Source organism: Schistocerca nitens, chromosome 11 (genome assembly GCF_023898315.1).
Source record: "Schistocerca nitens isolate TAMUIC-IGC-003100 chromosome 11, iqSchNite1.1, whole genome shotgun sequence".
NCBI classification, from domain to species: Eukaryota; Metazoa; Arthropoda; class Insecta; order Orthoptera; family Acrididae; genus Schistocerca; species Schistocerca nitens.
In genome coordinates this window covers 26,401,080-26,423,953 of record NC_064624.1, presented here as the reverse complement: position 1 = coordinate 26,423,953, position 22,874 = coordinate 26,401,080, and the positions used below count along the sequence as shown (strand labels likewise).

Below are 22,874 nucleotides of genomic sequence, written 5' to 3'. Positions count from 1 at the left end.
ACAGCTGGCCAATGGCACTTGCACCAGATCAGACAGTGGTGGATACAGAAAAACCTCAAGGAGGGTTCACTACAGATATCTTGAGCTACCTTTACTTTTACTGTAATAAAAGGTAATAAAGTCATATGGAAAGTGTAAGAAAGTTTTATTTAAACTGATTATACACATATACAAGACAATGCTGTCTTATGATGTTAAAAAAGTTAGAATTGTGGTTCTGTACCTTAAATGATGAATTCTATGCACCTATTCTTCCTGACAAATTGGTTAATTACATTGTCAGCAGGACAAGCAATGCCAGGGTGAGTGTCCAACTGAGGTAAGCCATTAAGTCAACCCTCCTTCACTGTCGTCCTCGGCCATGTCTTTGTACACCACACTGTTGAAAAACTTATTTCTACTGTAGCAATAGACAAATATTTTGTACAGTGTGTGCAAAGTAGGATAGTCAGATCTAGGACAGAGAGAGAATCCTTGCATAACAAAAATCACAATCATTAAGGGCATTTATGCTCATTGCTTGTATTGAAGAGTCTGTCCCATTAGTCTCTTTTTAATCACAAAGTGTGAGTCTTCTTCAAAATACAGTAGTTCAGTTAAGCACTGATTTAGTTTGTGCACCAGATCATTACCATCATGTTCCAGTAGTTGTGATGGCAAAAGGATGTTGAATTTTAAATGATAAATATTTTCTTCAGCAAAACGCTCTATCATGCCAGTCGTAACATGGTCCAGTGTTGGAATAAAAAGTTACTTTCCAATATGTCATAGCATCATTATGATTGCAGTTTTCCTTGTGTCTTTGTCTGCCTGTAAGACAAGGAACACTCATCTCCACGTTTAACTCTTCAATAACTCCCTTTGCCTCTTCAACAAAACAAGCAAAGTGGCTGTCAGCATTAGCTCTCATGCTGTTGTACACTTGAGCATCGAATCAAATTTTGCTTTTGCCATTTGCAACGTCCAAGATAGGGTCTTTTAAGATTTTGCTGACTGGATATGCTATGCGCATGTCACTTAGTGTAAACACATTCATAAGAAACTTCCCCCCTCCCTCTCTATTTCCCCCTCCCTCCCTCCCTCCCTCCCTCCCTCCCTCCCTCCCTCCCTCCCTCCCTCCCTCCCTCCCTCCCTCCCTCCCTCCCTCTTCCCCCACCTCCCTCCATCCCTATGACAGTGCCATGTAGGAACAAGACACAGATGTCCTGATACTTCACTTTCTTCGTTTTTCAGTTTCTTGTAGACCCATTAAGGGCTGATGACCCTAGTGTTTGGGTAAAGCAAGATCCCGAACTGAAACAACATGCTGCTGGATCTGAGTATAATGTAAGTTTTCACACAAGCACTGTAATGTGTAGGAAGTGTAGTAAGAAACTCTAGTTAGATGTGTTATCTGTAGGTTATTACCAATAGTATTTTAACAGCACTTGTAGCAAGCATATCTGTACGGACCATTACCCTTGCATGAAGTTTTGGTAATGATTCTATGTAATGAATGCCTTAAGTACATATTTGGTGTCAACAGAGCAAGGAAGACTTCCTCTTGGAAGTAATTGTTAATCTTGTTACATGTCGGTGTCACAGTGCTGTAACAGATGTGAAACTAAGACATGTGATGGGTGTATATTCTAGAGTTACTAGTCACTATTCACTGTAGTATTTACATCATTACTGAAATCCTGCATTGGGTGTGTGTAACTCCTTATGATTTCCCTCCAGTACACATGACAAATTTGCATTGTTCCCTAAAGAAAAAAAAATGTGGCAAGAAGCTGTGTAAATAACATTAAATTTGGCCAATTTTGATATGATGCCATATTCATTTGATTAATGACCAAAATGTCCTCCTGTTTATGGGTTTACAGCTGGAAGATTATTTGCATCTCTATATTATCTGAGTTTAATTTTGAAATGTTGCCGCACACATATATCAAATTTGTATATGGGAGTATGACCATCCGATAGAGTAGGCGATAGTGCCTCTAAAATCAGAGTGGATTATGTGACAGGAATAGAAAGTGACAGTATGCCAAATAAATACTGCACAATGGCTGATAGCAAAATCAGGGCCCATAGAACTGATTTGGATGCATTCTGACACACTCTTCCCAATTGATAAGAACCTCTACATAGTTGGATGATACTCATGAGAAAGGAATATTGAGAGCTGTCATATACACAGAGAAGATAGCAAGTAGTTATAATTCACAGATTGTTTTCTTCTTTCAGTCTGTTGAAGATCCTTTGGGAATATCTTGGGCCACTGATTTCATCAAGGAGGATCCTGAATTAAATTTGGAAATGAATATAACTGAGAATACTGTAAGTATTTACATCTCTGATGTATTGTTTGTAGTCAAATAATAAGTCTTTTGGTAAGTGTGTAGAATAAAAGTTGTATTGCAGTGGAATTGTCACAGATTGTCAGTCTTCTGGAATTTGTTGCTGTTCATAATTGTAGAGTATTCTTGTACTCCTGCACTTGACTGTCATATCACCTCTTACATTCTCACTGTTTTAAATAGAAGTGGAACGGGACTAGTGGCTGGTACAATCCTGTTCTCTGTAGCCTTTGTTGATATAATGTTGTATGATGGTTGTCTGTGATGGTCACGAAATTTACATTTAGATGAAGTGTAAGTTCCAATAGTGTAGGTCATTTGAGAAATATTCCTCCTTCCAACAACTTCTGATAAATAGAATTCAAAAGAACGTTGGCTGTCTTATCTTTTGTGTGAATCAGTTATTCTTGAGTTTTCCTAAAAAAATTTTGGGATTTGAAAAACAGAGATGAAATTTGTGTGTTCTAGATCAGCCCCAATACGTTGGCACATATTGTGGCAGCTTCTGTGGTACCTGTTGTATTAATTATAAAATTTTCAGTAATAGAAAACCTCTGTATATGGCTTTTGGTGAATGATTGTACATAGCTGAAGCCATGTATGACCTCACCATTAGAATCCTGGCAGATCTAAAGAAAAAAGATAATGTTTTTAAGTATGCTTTATGACGTTGCTAAGGGAAGGAGATGCTCACATTGATAAACATGTCACAGGAATGAAATTAGACAAAGATTTGGGAACATTCAACACACAATTGCTGAAGGTTAGGTACTGGCTCACTCTTGATCTCATTGTTAATAAACAAACTTTCGGAAGTTATAAAGGATTTTTCAGGCACTGAAACGTTGGCTTCGTCAGACACTGGAATGTGTGGTGATTACACAAGCATACAGGTCGAGGATCCAAACTATCATGCTACGGACAGCTCAGAGAGTATATAAAGGAGTGTAGCTGATTCACAGCTAACAGGCCAAGACTTAAATGTCACAGGGACTCATGTTATGCCATTTTAAACAAATGAAAGGGATGCATTGGCGTCACAAGTAGACAGGACAGTAAGTGAAACAGTAGTATTGTTGTTCCACAAGAAGGGTTTTACAGAAATGAGAAAGCCACGCATAGTAGTAAGGGATGTGCATATGGGTAGTTTGGCTAAAAGAGCGATCTGTAGGGTGTCCTAGGGCATAGCTGTACTTGTCAAAGTGGCTGGATTGTAGTTGGTGACCATTTACCATGAAAATACAAAAGGCCATACTGACCTTTGTATGCAGCCCAAGAGATCACAGATCGATAGAGATGTCTCCATGGCACCAGGGCCAGAGGTTCAGGGATAGTGTCCACTGCATGGAGTGCTGCTCCCATAGCAAGTGTTCAGAACAGTGTGTTGCTGGTTGTGTGGTCTGGAAAACCATGTCATGTGGTTGACACTGAAATCACTGATGTGTACCCCACTTGTTACTTTGAAAATATTTAACTTAGATTAAAGAGTGGTGGACACCTGAGAAATCTACGAATAGGATGTGTGACCATAACAATGATCCTGAGTAATACATGTAGTTGTGCAGTGAATATTTTAGCTCTGTCAGCTAGAGTGACATGCAACCTTTGTGGTCACAGGAGCATAAAATGCAAGGACTTAATAATGTCACAGAAAAATAGGGCTGACAATTTTGATAGTGGCACATGGCCAACAAGATTCTGTATTAATTGTGGAATTGGGAATTTTATTAGGTAATTGCATGAGAAGCTAGAGCAAGCTAGCAAGATAAAGTAGTACTTTGTTGTAGAAGCAATTCAGTGCCAGTCTGCTACATCTGTTACTTGTAGGTTCAAACAACACACAAGTGTAACGGAGATGCTTCAGGAACTCAAATGAGAATTCCCAGAGGGAAGGTGATGTTCCTTTGAGAAACACTATTGAGAAAATTTAGAGAACTGCCATTTGAAGCAAACTACTGAACGATTTTGTTGTTTCCAACATACACAGCACATAAAGACTATGAAGGTGAAATTTGAGAAGTCAAGGCTGATTGAGAGGCACATATACAGTCTTTTTCACTTGTATTTGTGAGTGGAATGGGAACGGAAATGACCAGCAGGGTTATGGGGTACCCTTCACGATGCACCATTAAGTGGATAGCGGAGTACAGAAGTTTGTGGAGATACTAGGTAAAATAAGTGGCTGACCAATGTAGTAGGAGCAACAATGATATTTTTCATAGTAGTAAATGTACGTATACATACATACAAAATAATCTATTAACAGTTCTCATAATTAGCCATGTGAGTAGATTAGCACTTGTCACAAACAGCTGGTTGTCACTATACTTCAGAGGTAAATTCCTGTGGGAGCTTCTGCCTTAAGATTTGCAGGCTGGCTCGTCCCACATCCATCCACATCTTCATTTATGGAATGCAATGTGTAAATCAAAGAATGAACAAATGAATAACGTTCACGCCCCATCTCTATCCAGAGCTGAGGTCGCCACCTTCCCTCCATTGTAACTCTGTCACATTTCCTTTGCATTTGTTTGTCTTTGTGCTCATCTTTTCCCTACATGTGCTCATCTCGCATTGTCTTTTTGAGGTGGACGTTTTAATTTGTTGCAGAGTGGTTGGCTCATCCTCTTTTATTATTGTGATCAGCCAGTGCAGACTATATGCTCTATGGTCTTAACACCCTCTTCTGCTTTTCTTTGTGGTTTGTGTTTCCCACATTATTTGTTCATTCCATTCATTTTCGTTTTAGGTGTGGTGCTGAGTTCTTTTGTACCTTGAGTCTTGCTTCCGTCAGTGAAAAAGGGACTGATGACCCTGTAGTTTGGTCCCTTTATACTCAAAACCAACCAATCAACTTTGCTCTTTATAATATTGTTACATTCCTTCCCAGATTTTCCATTACTTGTTGTTGATCTGACATTGAAATTTGCCACATAATTCTAATACCATGAATAAAACTAACTGCGGTTCTGTCTTTATCAGTGATGAAAAAGTAGAATACACACTGCTATATATTGAAAGAGAATGTGGAGTATGATAATTCAGTTGAATATTGGGTAGTTATATTGACAGAATGATTCAAGACCATGTGTGCAATATAGAAGTGTGTTAAAAAGGAGGTTTCTAGGGCATAAATATGTAAATTAAGACTGTACAAAGAATACCATGCCTTGATGCACAATGAAAATTCAATTTACTCGATAAACTCCATGTAAATAGGTGTGCCAGTCAGACAAAAGGAAGGCAAGACAGACAGTACTTCATTGAAACAAGCTACTTTAAAGTATGAAGTCCAGTCAAAAGAAGTGTGTCACAAAACATTGCTTGACATATTTTGCATCACCCAGCAATGAAAACTCACTCTTCAACATAAACTGTAAAGTGGAGTGACCACTCCTGAAGATGGTTGAGGAAAATATTTGTGTAGGCCACATGTCCTATCAAATGACAGGTCTCTGATTCAAGAACTCAGTTTGAGTTTCTCAAAGTAAGAATAAATCTTCGAAAGAATATCTGTACCACAATCTCAATTTATGCAGAAATTAATGATTCTTTATGATCGCAGCTTCAGATGAGATACAAATGCACAACATAGAACTTAGTCAGTTGTCATGCAAAAGCAAACTGAGCATACAAACTGCTAAAAAAACAACACAGAAATGGCTACAAAGGAACAAAAATATATATGTTACATGTGTGGACGTTCTACTTTGTCATACATTGGCACATTCCGTGGCATTCTGCCAGAAACAACTGCTGTCATATAATTTAATGGTTCATGACTTTGGTACTTAACTAACACAGTAAATTTAGGGGATGGATCTGGTGCCAGGTTTGGTTCAGCCAAAATAGTTTCCTTTCTGATTAAATTTGTGATGCTTGAAGAACGTATGGGACACAAACTAATTACATGGTCTGACCACCATGTTGGGCAGAACAATAAGTGGAGAATTTTAGCACTATATTTCTGTCCGGTCAACTGCAAGTACTGTGTAGAAATACATAAAAAGTTCTTATGTTAGAGTCATAGTTGCCTTATGACAGGAACTTCGCAGTGATTGAGGAAAGAAAGTGTCAAAAGTTATGGCTCCTTTAGAATGGAAGCATGTCATTGCTTAGGCCTCTGTAGAACCTTCAAAGTTTACCATTTAGGAGATCATGGAAGACTCCAAGGGCATTGGATCCATTGAGCTGGTTCTCAAAATGCCACCTAGTTTGAAAATTACTGCTGTGCTCTGGTTGAAGCTATGCAGTGATGATCCTCAAGGCATAAGCATGTTTCATCCATGTGAAAGACATTGTATTGTGAAACATGGTTTTAAACATGAAGAAAAAGACATTCTGTAGCATTTTGATTTTTGGTTGCTCTACAGTGGGGTACTGAAACTTGTAAGGAGAAGAAAGGCAATCTATTGGATGTGACGAAATACGGGGAATCAAAATCCAGGCATTTTATGAAAACATCCAGTGTGCCAACTAAGTGTAATATGCCAGCTTTGGGTCTCAACTTGATAACAAACTCATGTTCTATTACTTTTTTAAGACCAAAGTAATCAGTTTACTATAAATATTAGTTTGTATCTTGTTATAATATTTTTTACGTAAAACTTTGAGACTCGAGGCAACCTTATAGTAATAGTAGAGTGTGATATACAATAATGCTTTATATCAGTTGCTATACGCTGTTTTTCCATTTTAATAGTTATGTATTTTCTAAAACCTATTCTTAGTGCAATTTTAAAAAGCCCAACCAACTATTTTCAACAGTCTGCATCTGCAAACAATAAATATCTGCTATTACTTTATTATTAACAGTTTGTGTCGATTTCCTAAAAACTTGGAAATGTGCCATACAGCATTATTCATGCACATGCTTCATTTTGCTATGACTATGTGCATCTATCAGGTGACACTAATTTAGAATATGATTGATTGGTACCTTCTTCCAACCACTAGGAAACTTCCATGGGCTGAGAGATGTTTGATATGCTGCTGTTAGAGAAGGAACAAGTTTAGTGTAATATGAGTAGTGTTGTACAGTCATCTCATATTGCCCAGGTGCCTTTTTTCTTATTAAGTGGTCAACAGAAATTGATCATCTCAAAATCTGTCATTTTGATGTTGATGCCAGTACTGAAAGGAGGAACTCCATTACAATATTCCACGATGAAATAGATTTGAAAGAGAAAATTGAATATTTGGCCTTTTGTTGTCTGTTATAGTGTTTGTGTGCCAATAGGGCAACTGATAGTGATTTCAGTCCAGCTACTGACACTGTGAGCTGATTCCTTAGTGTGAAAATTCAATCAAGATGTGTAATGTTAATGCTTTGAAATTGGTCCTATCATGTATTGAGTTTCAGGGTAGTGAACAGAGCTGATTTCGGAATGTATCTCTGCAGTCCCATGCACGGGTCAATGCCATCTACCACTGAGTATCTACCCTGTTAAAACCACCAGCTGCCTACAATAGATTTTGTTAGTCAAGCAACATCTAAAAGTATTAAGTTAGGCATATATTGCAATAGCTAATGTATACTTAAACATGTTGTTTAAACTGAATTTAAATGCAGTGAAAACTAAATAAGGAAATGTAAACACAGTGGCAAAGTTAAGTTGAATGGTGTGTACTGTCAATTTAAGACACAAAAATAGAAATGGCCATATTTAAAATCATTAAATTGAATTATATAGGCTCACATAGCAAGGTTGAACACTTCAGATTGAAGATAATGCAGTTCAACTATGTGAATAATTATGAATATTTGACAGATTCCCCAGTTACATAAACTAATGTGAAATCAGAACTAAAATCTACGTTCCAACTGAGTGTTAATCATCAGTGATGGTCTGTCACTGTCAATCAAAGCTAAGTACAAAACAGAACTATCAGTTGCATAGAGTGAAAGTTCGTCAGTCACAAAAACATACAACAATTGAATGTAGTGAGAAAACATCAAAATCCTCACGTATTGCTCAAAATCTTATCATCCATACAGTTTTAGAGAGCTGAAATGGCACAACTGGTTGGCTGCCCAGAGACTTCCATTCAACTTCTGTCAAAACCTATGGAGACTTAACAGTAACAGCTCACCGGCCCAGACTATGTGAGAAACACACATACATTACCAAAGACTATGAGGTACAGCAGCACTGCTTATTTAAAACCTCCAGAAACCATACCATGGACCCATCTTGATCACACTGCATAATAGTTAATTTGTCAAAAATACCTGAACACCAATTCACTAAGGATGATGGATTTAATTTGATTTTGGCAGAGAAGCTAAGACAGCTTTGGTCTAACCTCGCACTAAAACAGTTTATTGTGCAGTATTGCTCCCTGTATATCTAGTAAAAACAACCAGTGCCCTTAGATAGTGCAAGGAGTCTCTCTACCAGTTGTTTGTTAGACACAATTTCTTCACTTCTAGTTGCACTGAAAATTCTGTCTCTTTTTGCTCTCCAATATCATGCATTGGAAGATTAGGTGTGATGCAGTTTCTTCACTCCCATCATAGATGCTACATTTACGGTCTTCTTCCGTTATACCCATTGTATGTAGGTGTTTTTTTAAATTCCCATGACTGATCATCAGTCCAACCATGAGTTTAATCTCTTTCCTCCTCAGGCCCAGGGTTACAGAGCATCTTTTAAAGCACAGCTTTGGAATCATCACCTTACCATGTTTTTGCTTATAAACCTTCGTCCAGTATTCTATGTGCTGCTTCTAAGCCAGTTCCATAGTTCTAGTTTGATCACAGCATTGGTGATTATCAGGACAGGTACCGGTCCACTAAATGGTGTCTTTGCCCCCATCCTGGCCAATCTGTCAGCTTGTTTATTGCCACTGATTCCTGAGTGACCAAGGACCCATATTAAGTTTCCGCTATTGCATCCCCTAACTCCACCAGAGCCCTGTGACATTATGCAATAATCTTCTATTGTACTGCAGGAGCTCCCAATAATTTCAGGGCTACCTTGCTGTTTGAATAGATGTAGATGCTACGGTCCTTGTAGCACCTATATATATTCTCCTCCAAATACACCTCGATTCCAGTAATTTCAGCTTGGAATACCGAGGCCAGTTTTCCTAGAGAGATGAAGCCCTCCAGTCTTGGCTGAACCCTGTATACCCCGCCCCAGCGCCTTGGTCTGATTTCAACCCATCAGTGAACTAGACAACGCCCCTGTATGGTGTCGAACTGTTTTCCCACTGCTCCCTGCTTTCAATTATTGTATTGTAAGGCTTGTTGAAACAGTTGGGAGTTGTTACATAGTCGGGCAGCATTTCCCAAGCCATTTCTATATTTGCCTCACTATTTTAGTGTGTGTGTGTCTGGATATCCCAACGCGATCCAGTTTTTACTAGTTTTGAGTCTGTATGCACCAGCTGCTGCCTTCATCTTAACCCAAAGATCTAGTGGAAGCATGTCCAGCATGGCTTGCATCCCAGCTGTTGGTGTGCTATTAATTCTGCCTGTTGTGGCAAAGCGTGCCAGTATCTGCGCATTCGCAAACTCCTTAGCTGCAACCTGCTGTTGGACCTTCTTCCACGACACTACAGCCCCATAGGAGATTCTAAGTCTAGCCGCTGTTGCGTGTGTCCACTGCATACTTCAGGATCTTAGGCCCCGGTTTTTGCCACAAGGCCTTCTGGTACTTACTAGAGTAAAATTCGCCTTGGTGCAGATGCTTTTAATGTGAGGGGTCGATGTTAGTTTCTCATCTAAGATTACCCCTAGATATTTCACTATCCCCTTCACAGATAGAGTTTTATCGAAAAGCTTTAGATTCCAGCTTTAGTGTTGGATATGCTTCTTCATGATTGGTACCACAACAGTCTTGTTAGGATTAATGTTTAGGTCCTATTTAATGCACCAATCTTTCACAATGTCCAGTGCACCTTGTGCAATATCCCTAACCGTGTCAGCAAATTTGCCAGGTATTACTATGACAAGGTCATCTGTGTATCCGTGGCAAAAGTATTGTCTGGAATTTAGTTTCTCAATGAGTTCGGTCACCACTAGATTCCACAATAAAGTGGACAAAACTACTACTTGTGGACAACCTCTAGTGGTGTTAATTACCATTTTTTCATTCATCAGTTGGCCCCTACCCTCCTTCCACTAAGCATGGCCCTAGTCCATCTACATATAGTTGTCACTAGGATGCACCTCTGTGGACCTAACCATGGAATTGAAGGTTGTGTTACTAAAAGTCCCGTTGATGCCCGGGAAGATGCAGAGGGCTATTTCTTGAAAGCAAAGTGCTTTCTCCACCCTTCCAACAAATAGATGGAGAGCTGTCCCACTTGATTTACCTGGTTGATATGTGTGTTGGTTTGAATGTAGAGGAGCCCTAGTTAGCCTCCTCTCCCCAACATGTACATTAACCAGACTGATTGGTCTCATATCCTTGGCCTTTGTATGATCAATTCTCCCTGGCTTTGGAATAAAGACAACCTTCACTGCCCTCCAGGCATTGGGAATAACTCTCACTGCTAGGCTAACCCTGAATAACCTGCACAGGACTCTTATAAGATTCTCTCATGCTTGTTTCAAGAGAACTGGAAACATTCTGTCTGGGGAAGGTAACTTGAATGGTAGGAATGTTCCCACCACCCACTGGATTTTACTGAAATTGACACACTCCTTGGCCGATTCCCAGTCCTCTCTTAGAGTGCATGAGAGCCATTGTCTTTCAGGGGTTGCATTCTGGTCTATGTTATCTGCCAGAGCATATTGAGGAAAATGAGTTTTGAGGAGCCGTTCCAGTGTCTCATGTGCTGTCTTTGTATATTCCCCACCCTCCTTCCTCAATGTACCTCCTGGATTAGTTGGTACTCTAGTGAGGATTTTGTGAAGCCTGGGTTGAGATAAGGACCTTCCCATGCTGGTCACTTTAGAACCTTACGAAACATTCTGAGATAAATATTACATTAAATATCAGCGAAAACATGATTAACTGCCATCATATGCAACTGTTACAGTAAGTAAATACAAGGAAATATTTCTATACAGACAAATGTGTCATATCAGATGAGATCGTAATTTCCTGCTCATTTACATGGTGCTTTAGGTTACTACGTAGCACTTACCAAGTTTGAATTACAACCAATTGAACTTGACACATCTTGATCACACTGCGTAATAGTTAATTTGTCAAAAAAGTGTCTAATACACATTTGATAAGGATAAGGGTGTAGTGTAAAATGTGCTGTCTTTTGGTGTATGGAATTGTGGAGTAAATTTAGCTCTGGTCAAATTAATTGAGTAGTTCTAATCAAATTGTAGATACCCTGGATCCAGTTGAGTTCCAGTCAATCTATGTATTCACTGTACAGTTTGATGTATTGTTTATGCTTGTGGCAGTTTTGGCTTACATGTAGTACTATTTAGCATTATTGTAATCAGTGTTTATAAAATTAATTAATGAAAAACTATACAGGGCTCTATTTAACTCCTGAAGTTTGGCTGCACAGTTTGAAATAGTACTGTTGAATTCAATTTTAGCGTTTTTCTATATAATATTTGTGAATAATAATTTATAGCTGGAAAGTGAAAAATTAGCAGTTGGCTATGCATCTGATTTTTTGAGAGAACAGTCAGCAGAGTTAGAATATTTGATTTGTTGCATCCTTTGTTTATTGCTGTCCCTCACTAATTTTGGCCGCATTCATCTTTTGTTTGTCAATGAGTTTATGATTATGTTTAAATGTGTGACAAAAATTCTACTTGCCGTCATAGCACTGACCTTGGGAAAGTCCTAAAATTGCTCAAAGATACAACTGCAAAAGTTATATGAATGTGAATTTAAATACTGCCTCACAGTTGTCTGCCTTTCCTCACAGGCAAATATTCCCAGTGGATAGCAGGTTATGTGCAATTCTCATGGCTTAGGAGGAACATAGTTCACCAGAGCAAAATATTAAATGTATAGATGTTTGTGTTTCAATGTTAAATGGAAAATGTTAAGTGTCAATCAATCCTGTGCATTTGATGGTAGATTCACATTACTATCTCACGTGTAGTATTTGAAAGTTTGAATGCATGACAAATTTTCAGTTACCTTAATTATTTGTTCAAATTAATTTCCAGTGGTGCTTACAAAGACTTGATACCATATATTACGGTTTATAAAATTGATTTGTTTCTTCAAAAAATTACCTCCAAAATTGAGGTGTGTTATACTCCAATTTAATATAGCAAGTCCAGTGTTTCAGTCAAAATTCCCAGTTGCCTTAAAAATGGCCATATATTCAATGTTGCAGGAAATCTATTTCTATCTAGTAACATTGGATTCAATTGGCAACAGAAATGCACCAGTGTAACGAACATGTTACAGGGATTCACAAGCTTGCTAACAGTGTCTCCCACATGCCCAGCAATCACAAACCCAGAGCACTGCCTAGCCTGTGATGTGTCATGGCAGTCTACAGTGCCAGCGAACTTGAATTGAAAGTGATTTGTGTTATTGGCAACAGAAGAATATTTTCTTTAGTAGCTAGTTTCACAACGGAAAAAATAAAAGGTATTCATATGATGCAGGCTATAAATAGAAAGTAATAGCAAATGCTGAACAACGTGGAAACAGATCAACTGAGCAGCATTTCAGTCCTCCAGCAACAGAAAAAAACCACTTGCTATTGGCAGGCTAATAACGGAGAACTGAGAAACATGAGCAAGGCTAAATGTGCATATAGAGGACTGAATACAAAATGGCCAAAACTAGATGATGATGTATTGAAATGGATTCAAGCACACCATCTAAATGGTGTTGGAATTACTACAAAAATTACTCAAATAAATGCTTGTGGGCTAGTGCTACAGTGGAACTTAACAGAAATTGAGGCTGAAAATGTTTGGTGCTACAGGTTTACGAAGCGTCATGGACTTAGCATGTGAACCAAGACCTAAGCATCTCATAAAATGGCATAAGAGTATGAAGAGAGAATATTATATTTCGACCACATTATTATACAACATTGAAAGAAAACCAATGTGGAACTAATTGAAATAGTGAATAAAGACTTGATGTGCCAAGTAACAAAATTTTTGTCGTGAAAGGTGATAAAACAGGAACTATAAAAACAGTGAACTTGAAAAAATGCACTAAATTGTTGTTCTTTCGTTTTGTGTTCATGGCACTACACTTAATCCAGTGATCATTTCCAAGTGCTGAACAATGTCAAAACGTTATGAAATACTGCCAGATGTTGTTAACATACGTGACGAAGGTTGGATGGATGAGGCTGGTATGAAATTAAGGATTAAATGTGTGTTGAAGCAAAGGAAAATCACTTCACTGAAGAAGAGTTCTCTTCTTGTGGTAGATCACTTTAGTAGTCATTTATAAAATTCGGTGAAAGAGAAATTGAGACAGTTAAATACAGAACTTGCTGTTATTGCAGGAGGGCTTACTACACAATTGCAACTATTTGATGTCTTGACAAATACATGACACTGAAGAGCCAAATAATTTGGTACACCTGCCTAATATGTAGGTCCCCAGTGAGCATACAGAAGTGCCACAACACGACATGGCATGGACTCGGCTAATGTCTGAAGTAGTGCTGGGGGAGGATTGATACCATGAATCTTGCAGTGCTGACCATAATTCAGAAAGCGTATGAGGGAGTGGAAATCTTTTCTGAAGAGCTTGTTGCAAGACATCGCTGATACACTCAATAATGTGGTCCTTTGGCTCCAAAAGGCCGTATCAGTGATGTTTTGTTGAATGGTTTGCACACTGATACTTTTTGATGGCCCAGCATTAAAACCTGGAGCAATTTGCACAGGGATTTCACTTCCTTAATGCTGAATGATTCTCTTCATTTGTTGTTTGTCTCCTTCGTGCAGTATCTTTTTCCGGCCACAGTGATGTCAGATATTTTATATTTTAACAAATTCCTAATATTCACTGTACACTCATGAAATGGTCATATGGGAAGATCCCCACTTCATTGCTACCTCAGAAATGCTGTGTCTTATCCTCATGCTCTGGCTGTAACACCACATTCAGACTTGATTAAATCTGAATTACGTGCTGTTGTTGCAGCAGTAACTGATACATCTACTGTCTGGTACTTGTTGTCTTATATAGGCATTGCCAACCGCAGTGACATACTCTGCTTGTTTACATATCTCTATCTTTGAATATGCATGCATATACCAGTTTCCATGGCACTTCAGTGTGTTTAAATTCCATATGGAAGAGGATTGGAACAAATGGATGATGGTTTAAGCCCAACAAGAATTCATGACAAAGGGAGTTCTAAAATGATCTAGAAACAAACAGGTGTCAGTCAACAAAGCAGTTATGATGTAGGCTGAGAGATAATATCATTGTTAAATCTTTCAATAGGTCAGCATAAATAATGCTCTTAATGATAGTGATGACCATCTTAGATATAAGAGGACAATGATGCTGAGGAAAGAGGACGGTTCAGATAATGAATTTCAGTGATTTTAAAGGTCAATTTGGTTATAAAGTAAAATTTTTATGCGGACTTTGTAATCTAATAAAAAATTATAAAAATGTACTTTCCTTAAAAATTGCTTGAAATTTAAGGTGCACCTTACAGTCTGTATAATATGCTAGTTGTTTTCTTTGAATGCATTTTGATTTGATCTGATGAGCTCACATCAGACACTGTACTTAAGAATTGTCGCTGCTGCCCTGAGGGTTATCAGATAGCATATAGTGATCTGCAGAACAAAACAGTATTTGTACTCTGCCACTGTTGTTTACTATCTGCTCCTTTCATCTCACCATGCATCTAAATACAGTCCAATTACAGTATCACTCAAAAATGTTTTATAGAAAGCATTAATTACAATTATGTAAACGTAAGTGTGTAACAGAAAAAGCTGCCATTAGGTAATTCAAAAATATGAATTCGTGATCTATTTAGTACATGTTTAAACAAGGTTATGTTGCATCAAGAGAGAAGTAATTCTTTAGAGTCAAAAATAATTTGTAGGTCCAAGTATATAAGAATAAAACTCTTTTGGGATCTGAAGAATAAATTGGTATTTGTTGCATACCCAGGGGCTTTGATCACGGCCGCACATCAATTTGCCATTGAATCTACAAGCTTTTGTTACAGGTTAATTGGGAGTTCAGACCATGGGTCCAGTGAGATACCAGCAAATTGATCCTTGTTTAAGTAGCTTCTACCATGAACACATCAATTCAGCACAGATCAGAGGTGTTCAGATGGATTTAGACCCAGGCTCCGGCTTACGTACTCAAAAATTTTCAGTTTTGGTCTGAAAAGAATTAGAAAATAGACAGAGGTGTGTTTCAAATTGTGGACCAGCTGAAATATCCAATTATGTGACATATTGTCTCTCCTGCAAGGAATCGTATTCTTTTGTAAAATGTGACTGTACAGGTAACATCCCTACACCATGACACTTCCACCACCATGCTTAGTAACAATTTGTCCATTTTATACATACATACATAGGCCAAACAGGGAGAAACTTCAGCATACGGTTTCGAGAACACATGGATGCTCTTCGTTTAAAAAACTTAAATAAATCCACATTCGCCCAACATGTAGCAGAAGAAGAACATCAAGTAACAGACATATCCCATAACGTACAAGTTCTCCACCTAGCCAACAAAGGAAAAAGAATGAACCTCCTAGAAGAAATCGAAATTTATTCACATAAACATGCATCCCCTTCTGACATACTTAACGACCAAACAGAGCTGCCAAACCGAATATTTCTGAAAAACTTCCACACTCTACTTATCAAACCACTTACTAAGCACAATCAAGAAATAACATAATCTAATATAAACCCAACAAATGCATGTAATAATATAAAACATAAAAATCTGAATTCTATCTTTGTTATATTGTAAATGTATTGAAGTACTGCTTTGTATAAATGTGTTATGTTACTTTATTATCTTCAATCCTGCAAAAAAAAATAAAAAAAAATGTATACATTGTACTTAGAATACTTCTATCACCCAAGTCAATGTTTGGAAAACAGTAGCTTATCTTAGAACCTCAAAACTTTCGTAAAATATAACTCTGTCCATAGATAAACCGTTTGTATGTGAACAAAAACTGTCAGTCAGCAACATGGCGGATAACTCAGTGCGCCTGTGTAAAATGCATGATAAAAAGTGTTTGTTTGTTGCGAAAAAGAAGAAAAGCCAAGAAAAAACAAGGAGAGGAGAATGTAAGTAAAATGAACAACTGATAGTGCATAACTTTAAACTCGCGAAATTAAAGTAAATGATTGGAATCGTTGCTTTTGCACAGGCCTGCTGCAGCATCCAAACTGCTGTCGAGATTGTACCACTGTAGTAACTGAAGATCCATGTAATTTGCCAGCTGAAGATGGGTGCAAACCCGAAATGCATATTGGCATAAATAAAACGCATTAAAAAGTGGCTGGTTGCTGTATTTTTACAGTGAAATATCATGCTTAGTGATCTGTACCTGATTGCCCCTTTAGCTTTTTTGTGATGTATACAGGGTGAGTAACTATTGTCACCTAGAATAACTGAAAATATGAGAGTAGCTGAAAAGTTTGTGGGACAAAGGTTGCCTGGGACAATGGAGGGCCATAATATGACATTGGTGTTGTGTTGCTATATTGGGTTGCCTCAGAGACATGGTCAACTTTGTTTTTTAATTTTTTTTAATAGGATCCTATAGTTTGGTACTTATTTGCTGATATCGGCTATTGAGGTGAATCCAATGATGTGCAACAATAAGGTCTTTGAAGGTTGACAAAGATCAAAAAGATGGCACGAATGTCCATTTATAGAATGTGTTGGAAGTGATGACTATTGGTATCAGTGCAGTGCTGCAATCTTCTTATCATGGATTGAGTGGTATTTCATATCACATCAGCACTTATCAAAGCACTTGCTCTTACAGTTCTCTCTCCTATCTCGTACTAATAGTAAATATTTGCCAAATAGGGCGTATCCATCTAACATGCCACTGACATGTAAAAGCCTTTAGATGGTTTTGCAGTAAAACACTAACAGTAACAGTAAGACTAGTATCGAATCAAGCAAATGTGAATGATGTATTCCTTTGAAGAACAAGTTGATATGCTTCTCATTTACGGAGAATGCCAACGAAATTCAGTGAGCTGGTACTGTTGCACTGTGTTTAGAGATCCTTGATCTAGTTTGTGTCAAATCACAAGGGAATCTTGAATGAGCCAGAGTAGTGTTTTTCGTGTTCTGCATGGCCATAAACATCATTCTTACCATACCACTCTTCACCAAGAATCATCTAGTACGGATTGTATGTGTCACCTTAAATTCTGCTGATGGCTCAACTTCAGATTTAGAGGGATGACACATTTATTGATTTAATTTTATTTATCGATGAGACTACATTCATGAACCATGGAAGTGTTAATTTGCATCACATGCATTATTGGGCAACTGAAAATCCATATTGGATGCTGCAAGTTGCACATTAAAAACCATGGTCAAAAACCATGGTCAGTGATGATACAGTGTGGGATTCTGGAGGACAGAATTATAGGCTCCTATTTCATCGAAGTCAGTCTTAGTAGTAAGAAGTACACCACATTCCTGCAAGAAACATTAGCTATGTTATTGGAAGAAATATCTTTAGGAACAAGGAACATTATGTGGTATCAACACGATGGGTGCCCAGCACATTTTTCGCTGACGGCTAGAAATGAGTTGCAGAGACAGTTCCCAAATCGTTGGATTGGACATGGAGGTGATGTGTCATGGCCAGCTGGTTCACCAGACTTGATGCCTCTGGAGCATTCCTTGTGGGTATTTGTAAAAGACATTGTTTATAACGATGTTCCAATTACACCTGAAGATATGTGAGAGAGAATTGCCAGAGGATGTGCTTCGATAAGTGCCAATGTGATAAGGAATACCACTCACTTCATGATAAGAAGATTGCAGCCACTACATTCATACCAATGATCATCACTTTGAACACCTTCTGTAAATGGACGTTCATGCCACCTTTGTTGAACTTTGTTGAACTTTGTTGACCTTTGTTGACCTTACTGTTACACATCATTGGATTTGTATCTATAGCCGCTATCAGTAAATATGTAACAAACTATAGCATCTCATTTAAAAAAAGAAAGTTGACCTTTATATCTCTGAAGCAAGTAAAAACCAACGTCATATTATGGGCCCTGTTGTATCATGAAACTTTTGTTCCACAAACTTCTCAACTCCCACCATACTTCCAGAGTTATTCTTGGTGGCAATTCTTAGTGACTCACCCTGTATACTGGACACCATCAGAAAATCCACCCAGGGGGTCCACAACTCTTTTGTGGACACGTGCGTAGTGAGCACGGGACCCCGAGCTAATGTGGCCCTCCTTCCTTTCCGGGCTGCATACCTTCCCTTTCCGCATCCTTCCCCGTCCCCAATCTTCGCCCCCCCCCACCTCTGGCTCTTTCCTTCCCTTTCTCCCCCTCTGGGAGTATGGTTTGTGCCTACGTCCGGAGACGGACTGTTCCAAATTCCTTGCTTTCTACACTTGCAAGTCCTCGTCCTTCCTCTGTCCTTCTCTTTTCCTTCCCTCTTCTCCTTGCCCTTTTCTCCGCTGCGGCGTTTGAGACCCCCCCTCTTCTTTCCTTTCCCTTTCTCTTTTTTCCTCCCTGTGCGTGTCTGAAGGCTGACCCACGCACTTCCATGCGTAGCCGGTGACGGGGTAACGCGTAATTCCCCGCCCCGGGTAGACAGGTAGGACACGTACGTACCCCCTGGTAACGGGCAGACCCAGGGAGGGGTGATTACCCGAGCTGATACCTTCCGAAAGTGCCGATTGGTCCCTCCGTCCGTTTGTCGGGAGGTGTGACCTGAGGTGTGAACAATCACCTAAGGCGGGTGTGCCCTCAGTGAGGGCCCCCACAAGGGAGGAGCGCCCCATCGGAGACGCCGGTAATCATGGGGGATTCTTCCGCAATGGTTTCCTCACCTTCCACTCTGTCTGCTCACAAACGTAAGTTCACTGAGTCTCAGCCACAGACGGTTCTTCCATCGTTGCCACAGTTCCTTGTTGTTTCTCGGTCTGACGAAGGTCACGACTTCTCCACGGTCAACCCTTTCATTATTCAGAAAGGTGTCGACGCAATTGCAGGTCCTGTAAAGTCTTGTTCCAGATTACGGAATGGCACCCTGTTGTTAGAAACACACAGTGCCCTCCAGGCACAAAAATTGCTGCGTACTTCTCTGCTCCACACCTTCCCTGTCCGGGTGGAACCACACCGTACCTTAAATTTCTCGCATGGAGTCGTTTATACACGCTCCATCGATGGATTGTCTGACGAAGAAATTCAGCACTACCTGTCTGACCAGGGCGTAACGGCTGTTCATAGAGTTATGAAAAGGGTTGACACGAACATCATTCCAATCCGCACTGTGTTCTTGACATTCGACAAAGTTATACTCCCATCGAAAATCAAAGCAGGCTATGAGATAATTTCCGTTCGCCCTTACGTCCCAAACCCTACGCGTTGCTATGGATGTCAGCGGTTCAATCACACCAGCCAGTCCTGTTCTAATCCGGCCAAATGTGTTACGTGTGGCAAGGATGCCCATGAGGGTGCTTGTCCACCTCCATCCCCTCGCTGCATCAACTGTATGGGTGACCACGCTGCTTCCTCTCGAGATTGCCCCGTTTTTAAGGACGAAAAGCTCATCCAGGAAATAAGAGTGAAGGAAAAGGTGTCGACCTTTGCTGCTCGAAAATTATTCGCCAGTCGACAGCCCACCGTGCCTCAGACAGGAAAATACAGCACTGTCCTTGCTTCCCCTCAGCCAACAAAGGAGGCGGCCACGCAGACTTGCGACCTCACCTTTAGTACCACGGTCGTCAGATCGGCCAGCGCAAAGATCGCCCGTTCAACCTCACCACTTTCTCCTGCCCACTCTATGGCTCACCCTTCGTCGGGTTCTGCTAAATCTCGAGCCCAAAAGTCAGACGCCAAGTCTTCGAAAAAAGAGCATACTCGTGAAGAGTTTTTACGTACCGAAACTTCACAACCATCGGTGCCTCCTTCATCTAAACATCATACTTCCAAGAAGGCTACAAAGAAACACAGTTCCTCTCCTTCTCCGCCAAGGCGTGTCCCATCTACAGCACCACCTGGCAGAAATCGCCCTCGGCCGTCTTCTGTGTCGCCGAGGCGCACTGCTGGTGGCCGGTCAACCAGCCAATCGCTGGTGGCAGGAGCTGCTCCTGACCAACCTATGGATCAGGATCTTCTGCATTCGGCTGAATGCCATTCCATGCTGTCGGTCGCAAGCTCTGAGCAGTCTTTGACTTTACAGCAACCTTGGTCACATTCCTCCATTTTCTGTTCACCCTATGTCCATTATCCACTGGAATATCCGCGGCATTCGAGCCAATCGGGATGAATTGTCGATCCTCTTATGATCCTACTCGCGGGTCATCTTCTGTCTTCAGGAAACAAAGCTGCGTCCCCATGACCGCTTTGTTCTCCCTCATTTTCAGTCCGTCTGATATGACCTCCCCTCTGTTGAAGGCACTCCAGCCCATGGAGGACTCACGATTCTTCTCCATGATACTCTCCATTATCACCCAATCCCCTTAAACAGTTCCTTCCAAGCTGTCGCCGTCCGTCTTTCCCTTTCTGGATACACGTTCTCTCTTTGTACTGTATACATTCCATCGTCCACACCAATGGCACGAGCTGATCTCCTTCATCTTCTTGGTCAGCTTCCACCCCCCTATTTGCTGGTTGGGGACTTCAATGCCCACCACCCGCTTTGGGGATCTCCACATCCTTGTCCACGTGGCTCACTATTGCTAGACGTCTTCCACCAAGCGGATCTAGTTTGCCTCAACACTGGGGTCCCCACATTTTTGTCTGCCTCCACGACAAATTTATCTCATTTGGACCGTGCGGTCGGTACTGTTCCGCTAGCTCGGCGCTTCGAATGGTTCGCCCTTGATGATACACACTCGAGTGACCACTTTCCATGTGTCCTTAGACTGCAGCCTCAACTGCCATATATGCGCTCGCGACGCTGGAAGTTTGCCCAAGCCGATTGGACACTTTTTTCGTCTCTAACGACATTCGATGACCGTCGCTTTCCCAGCGTCGACGATGAGGTCACACATATTACCGACGTTATTCTTACAGCTGCGGAACGTTCAATACCATGCACCTCCGAATTTCCGCGGCGCCCCCCAGTTCCTTGGTGGAACGAGGCATGCCGTGACGCAATACGTGAGCGGCGACATGCTCTTCGCATTTTCCGTCACCATCCTACTTTGACCAACTGTATCCGCTATAAGCAGTTCTGTGCGCGAAGCCGTCGTGTCATCCGCGGTACCAAGAAGGCAAGCTGGAAATTCTTTATTAGCTCATTTAACACCTTCACTCCCTCCTCGGAAGTTTGGAGTCGGCTTCGACGGTTCTCAGGCGCGCCTAGTTTCTCCCCGGCCTCTGGGCTCATTGTCGCGCATGATACCTTAGTGGACCCCGTCGCAATTTCTAACTCATTGGGTAGCACTTTGCTGAGATTTCGAGCTCTTCAAAGTACCTGCCAGTGTTTCTCCCGAAGAAACGTGCAGCGGAAGTGCGACATCTTGCTTTCTCCTCTCAAAATCACGAAAGCTAGAATACTGTTTTCTCCTTGCGGGAACTCCAACGTGCCCTCTCTTCTTCTCGCTCCACCGCCCCAGGACCGGATGGTATCCATGTCCAAATGTTGCTGCATTTATCAACCCATAGTCTGCATTACCTCCTTCGCCTTTATAATCGAATTTGGACCGACAGTACCTTTCCCAGACGATGGCGGGAAGCTATTGTCGTTCCCGTTCCAAAACCTGGAAAGGACAAACATCTCCACTCTAGCTATCGCCCCATTTCTCGCACGAGTAGTGTCTGTAAGGTTTTGGAGCGTATGGTGAATTACTGTTTAGCTTGGTGGCTGGAATCCCGCAGTCTTTTAACACCAGCCCAATGCGGATTCTGAAAGCATCGTTCTGCAGTTGACCATCTTGTTGCTCTCTCCACTTACATCATGAACAATTTTCTCCGGAAACGCCAAACGGTAGCAATATTTTTTGATCTGGAGAGAGCATACAATACCTGTTGGAGGACGGGCATCCTCCGCACACTGTTCTCTTGGGGCTTTCGAGGCCGGCTGCCCCTTTTTCTTCGCGAATTTATGGCAGAGCGCACATTTAGGGTGCGGGTGAACACTACTCTCTCCCGTACTTTCTCCCAAGAAAACGGGGTACCCCAGGGCGTCGTGCTGAGTGTTGTACTGTTTGCTATCGCCATAAATCCAATTATGGATTGTCTCCTTCCTGATGTCTCGGGCTCCCTCTTTGTGGACGATTTTGCGATCTACCACAGCTCTCAACGGACCAGCCTTCTTGAACGACGTCTTCAAGGATGTCTCGATCGCCTCCACTCTTGGAGCATCGAAACCGGCTTCCGTTTCTCACCCAGTAAGACCATTTGTGTTAATTTTTGGCGACGTAAGGAGTTTCTTCCGCCCT

At 40.6% G+C, this 22,874-nt stretch overlaps 1 protein-coding gene across 3 annotated transcripts in view; it reads left to right on the top strand.

Annotated features, from left to right (window-relative positions):
• LOC126213391 (putative zinc finger protein 66) overlaps nt 1-22,874 on the top strand; it is a 71,297-nt gene that overhangs the window by 18,661 nt on the left and 29,762 nt on the right. For 2 of the 3 annotated variants that reach the window (XM_049941096.1, XM_049941094.1), the window contains exons 4-5: nt 1,234-1,326; nt 2,230-2,322. In XM_049941096.1, the coding sequence (XP_049797053.1) occupies nt 1,234-1,326; nt 2,230-2,322 (186 nt within the window). The remainder of the gene's footprint in view (nt 1-1,233; nt 1,327-2,229; nt 2,323-22,874) is intronic. The other variant, XM_049941095.1, reaches the window with a different exon arrangement.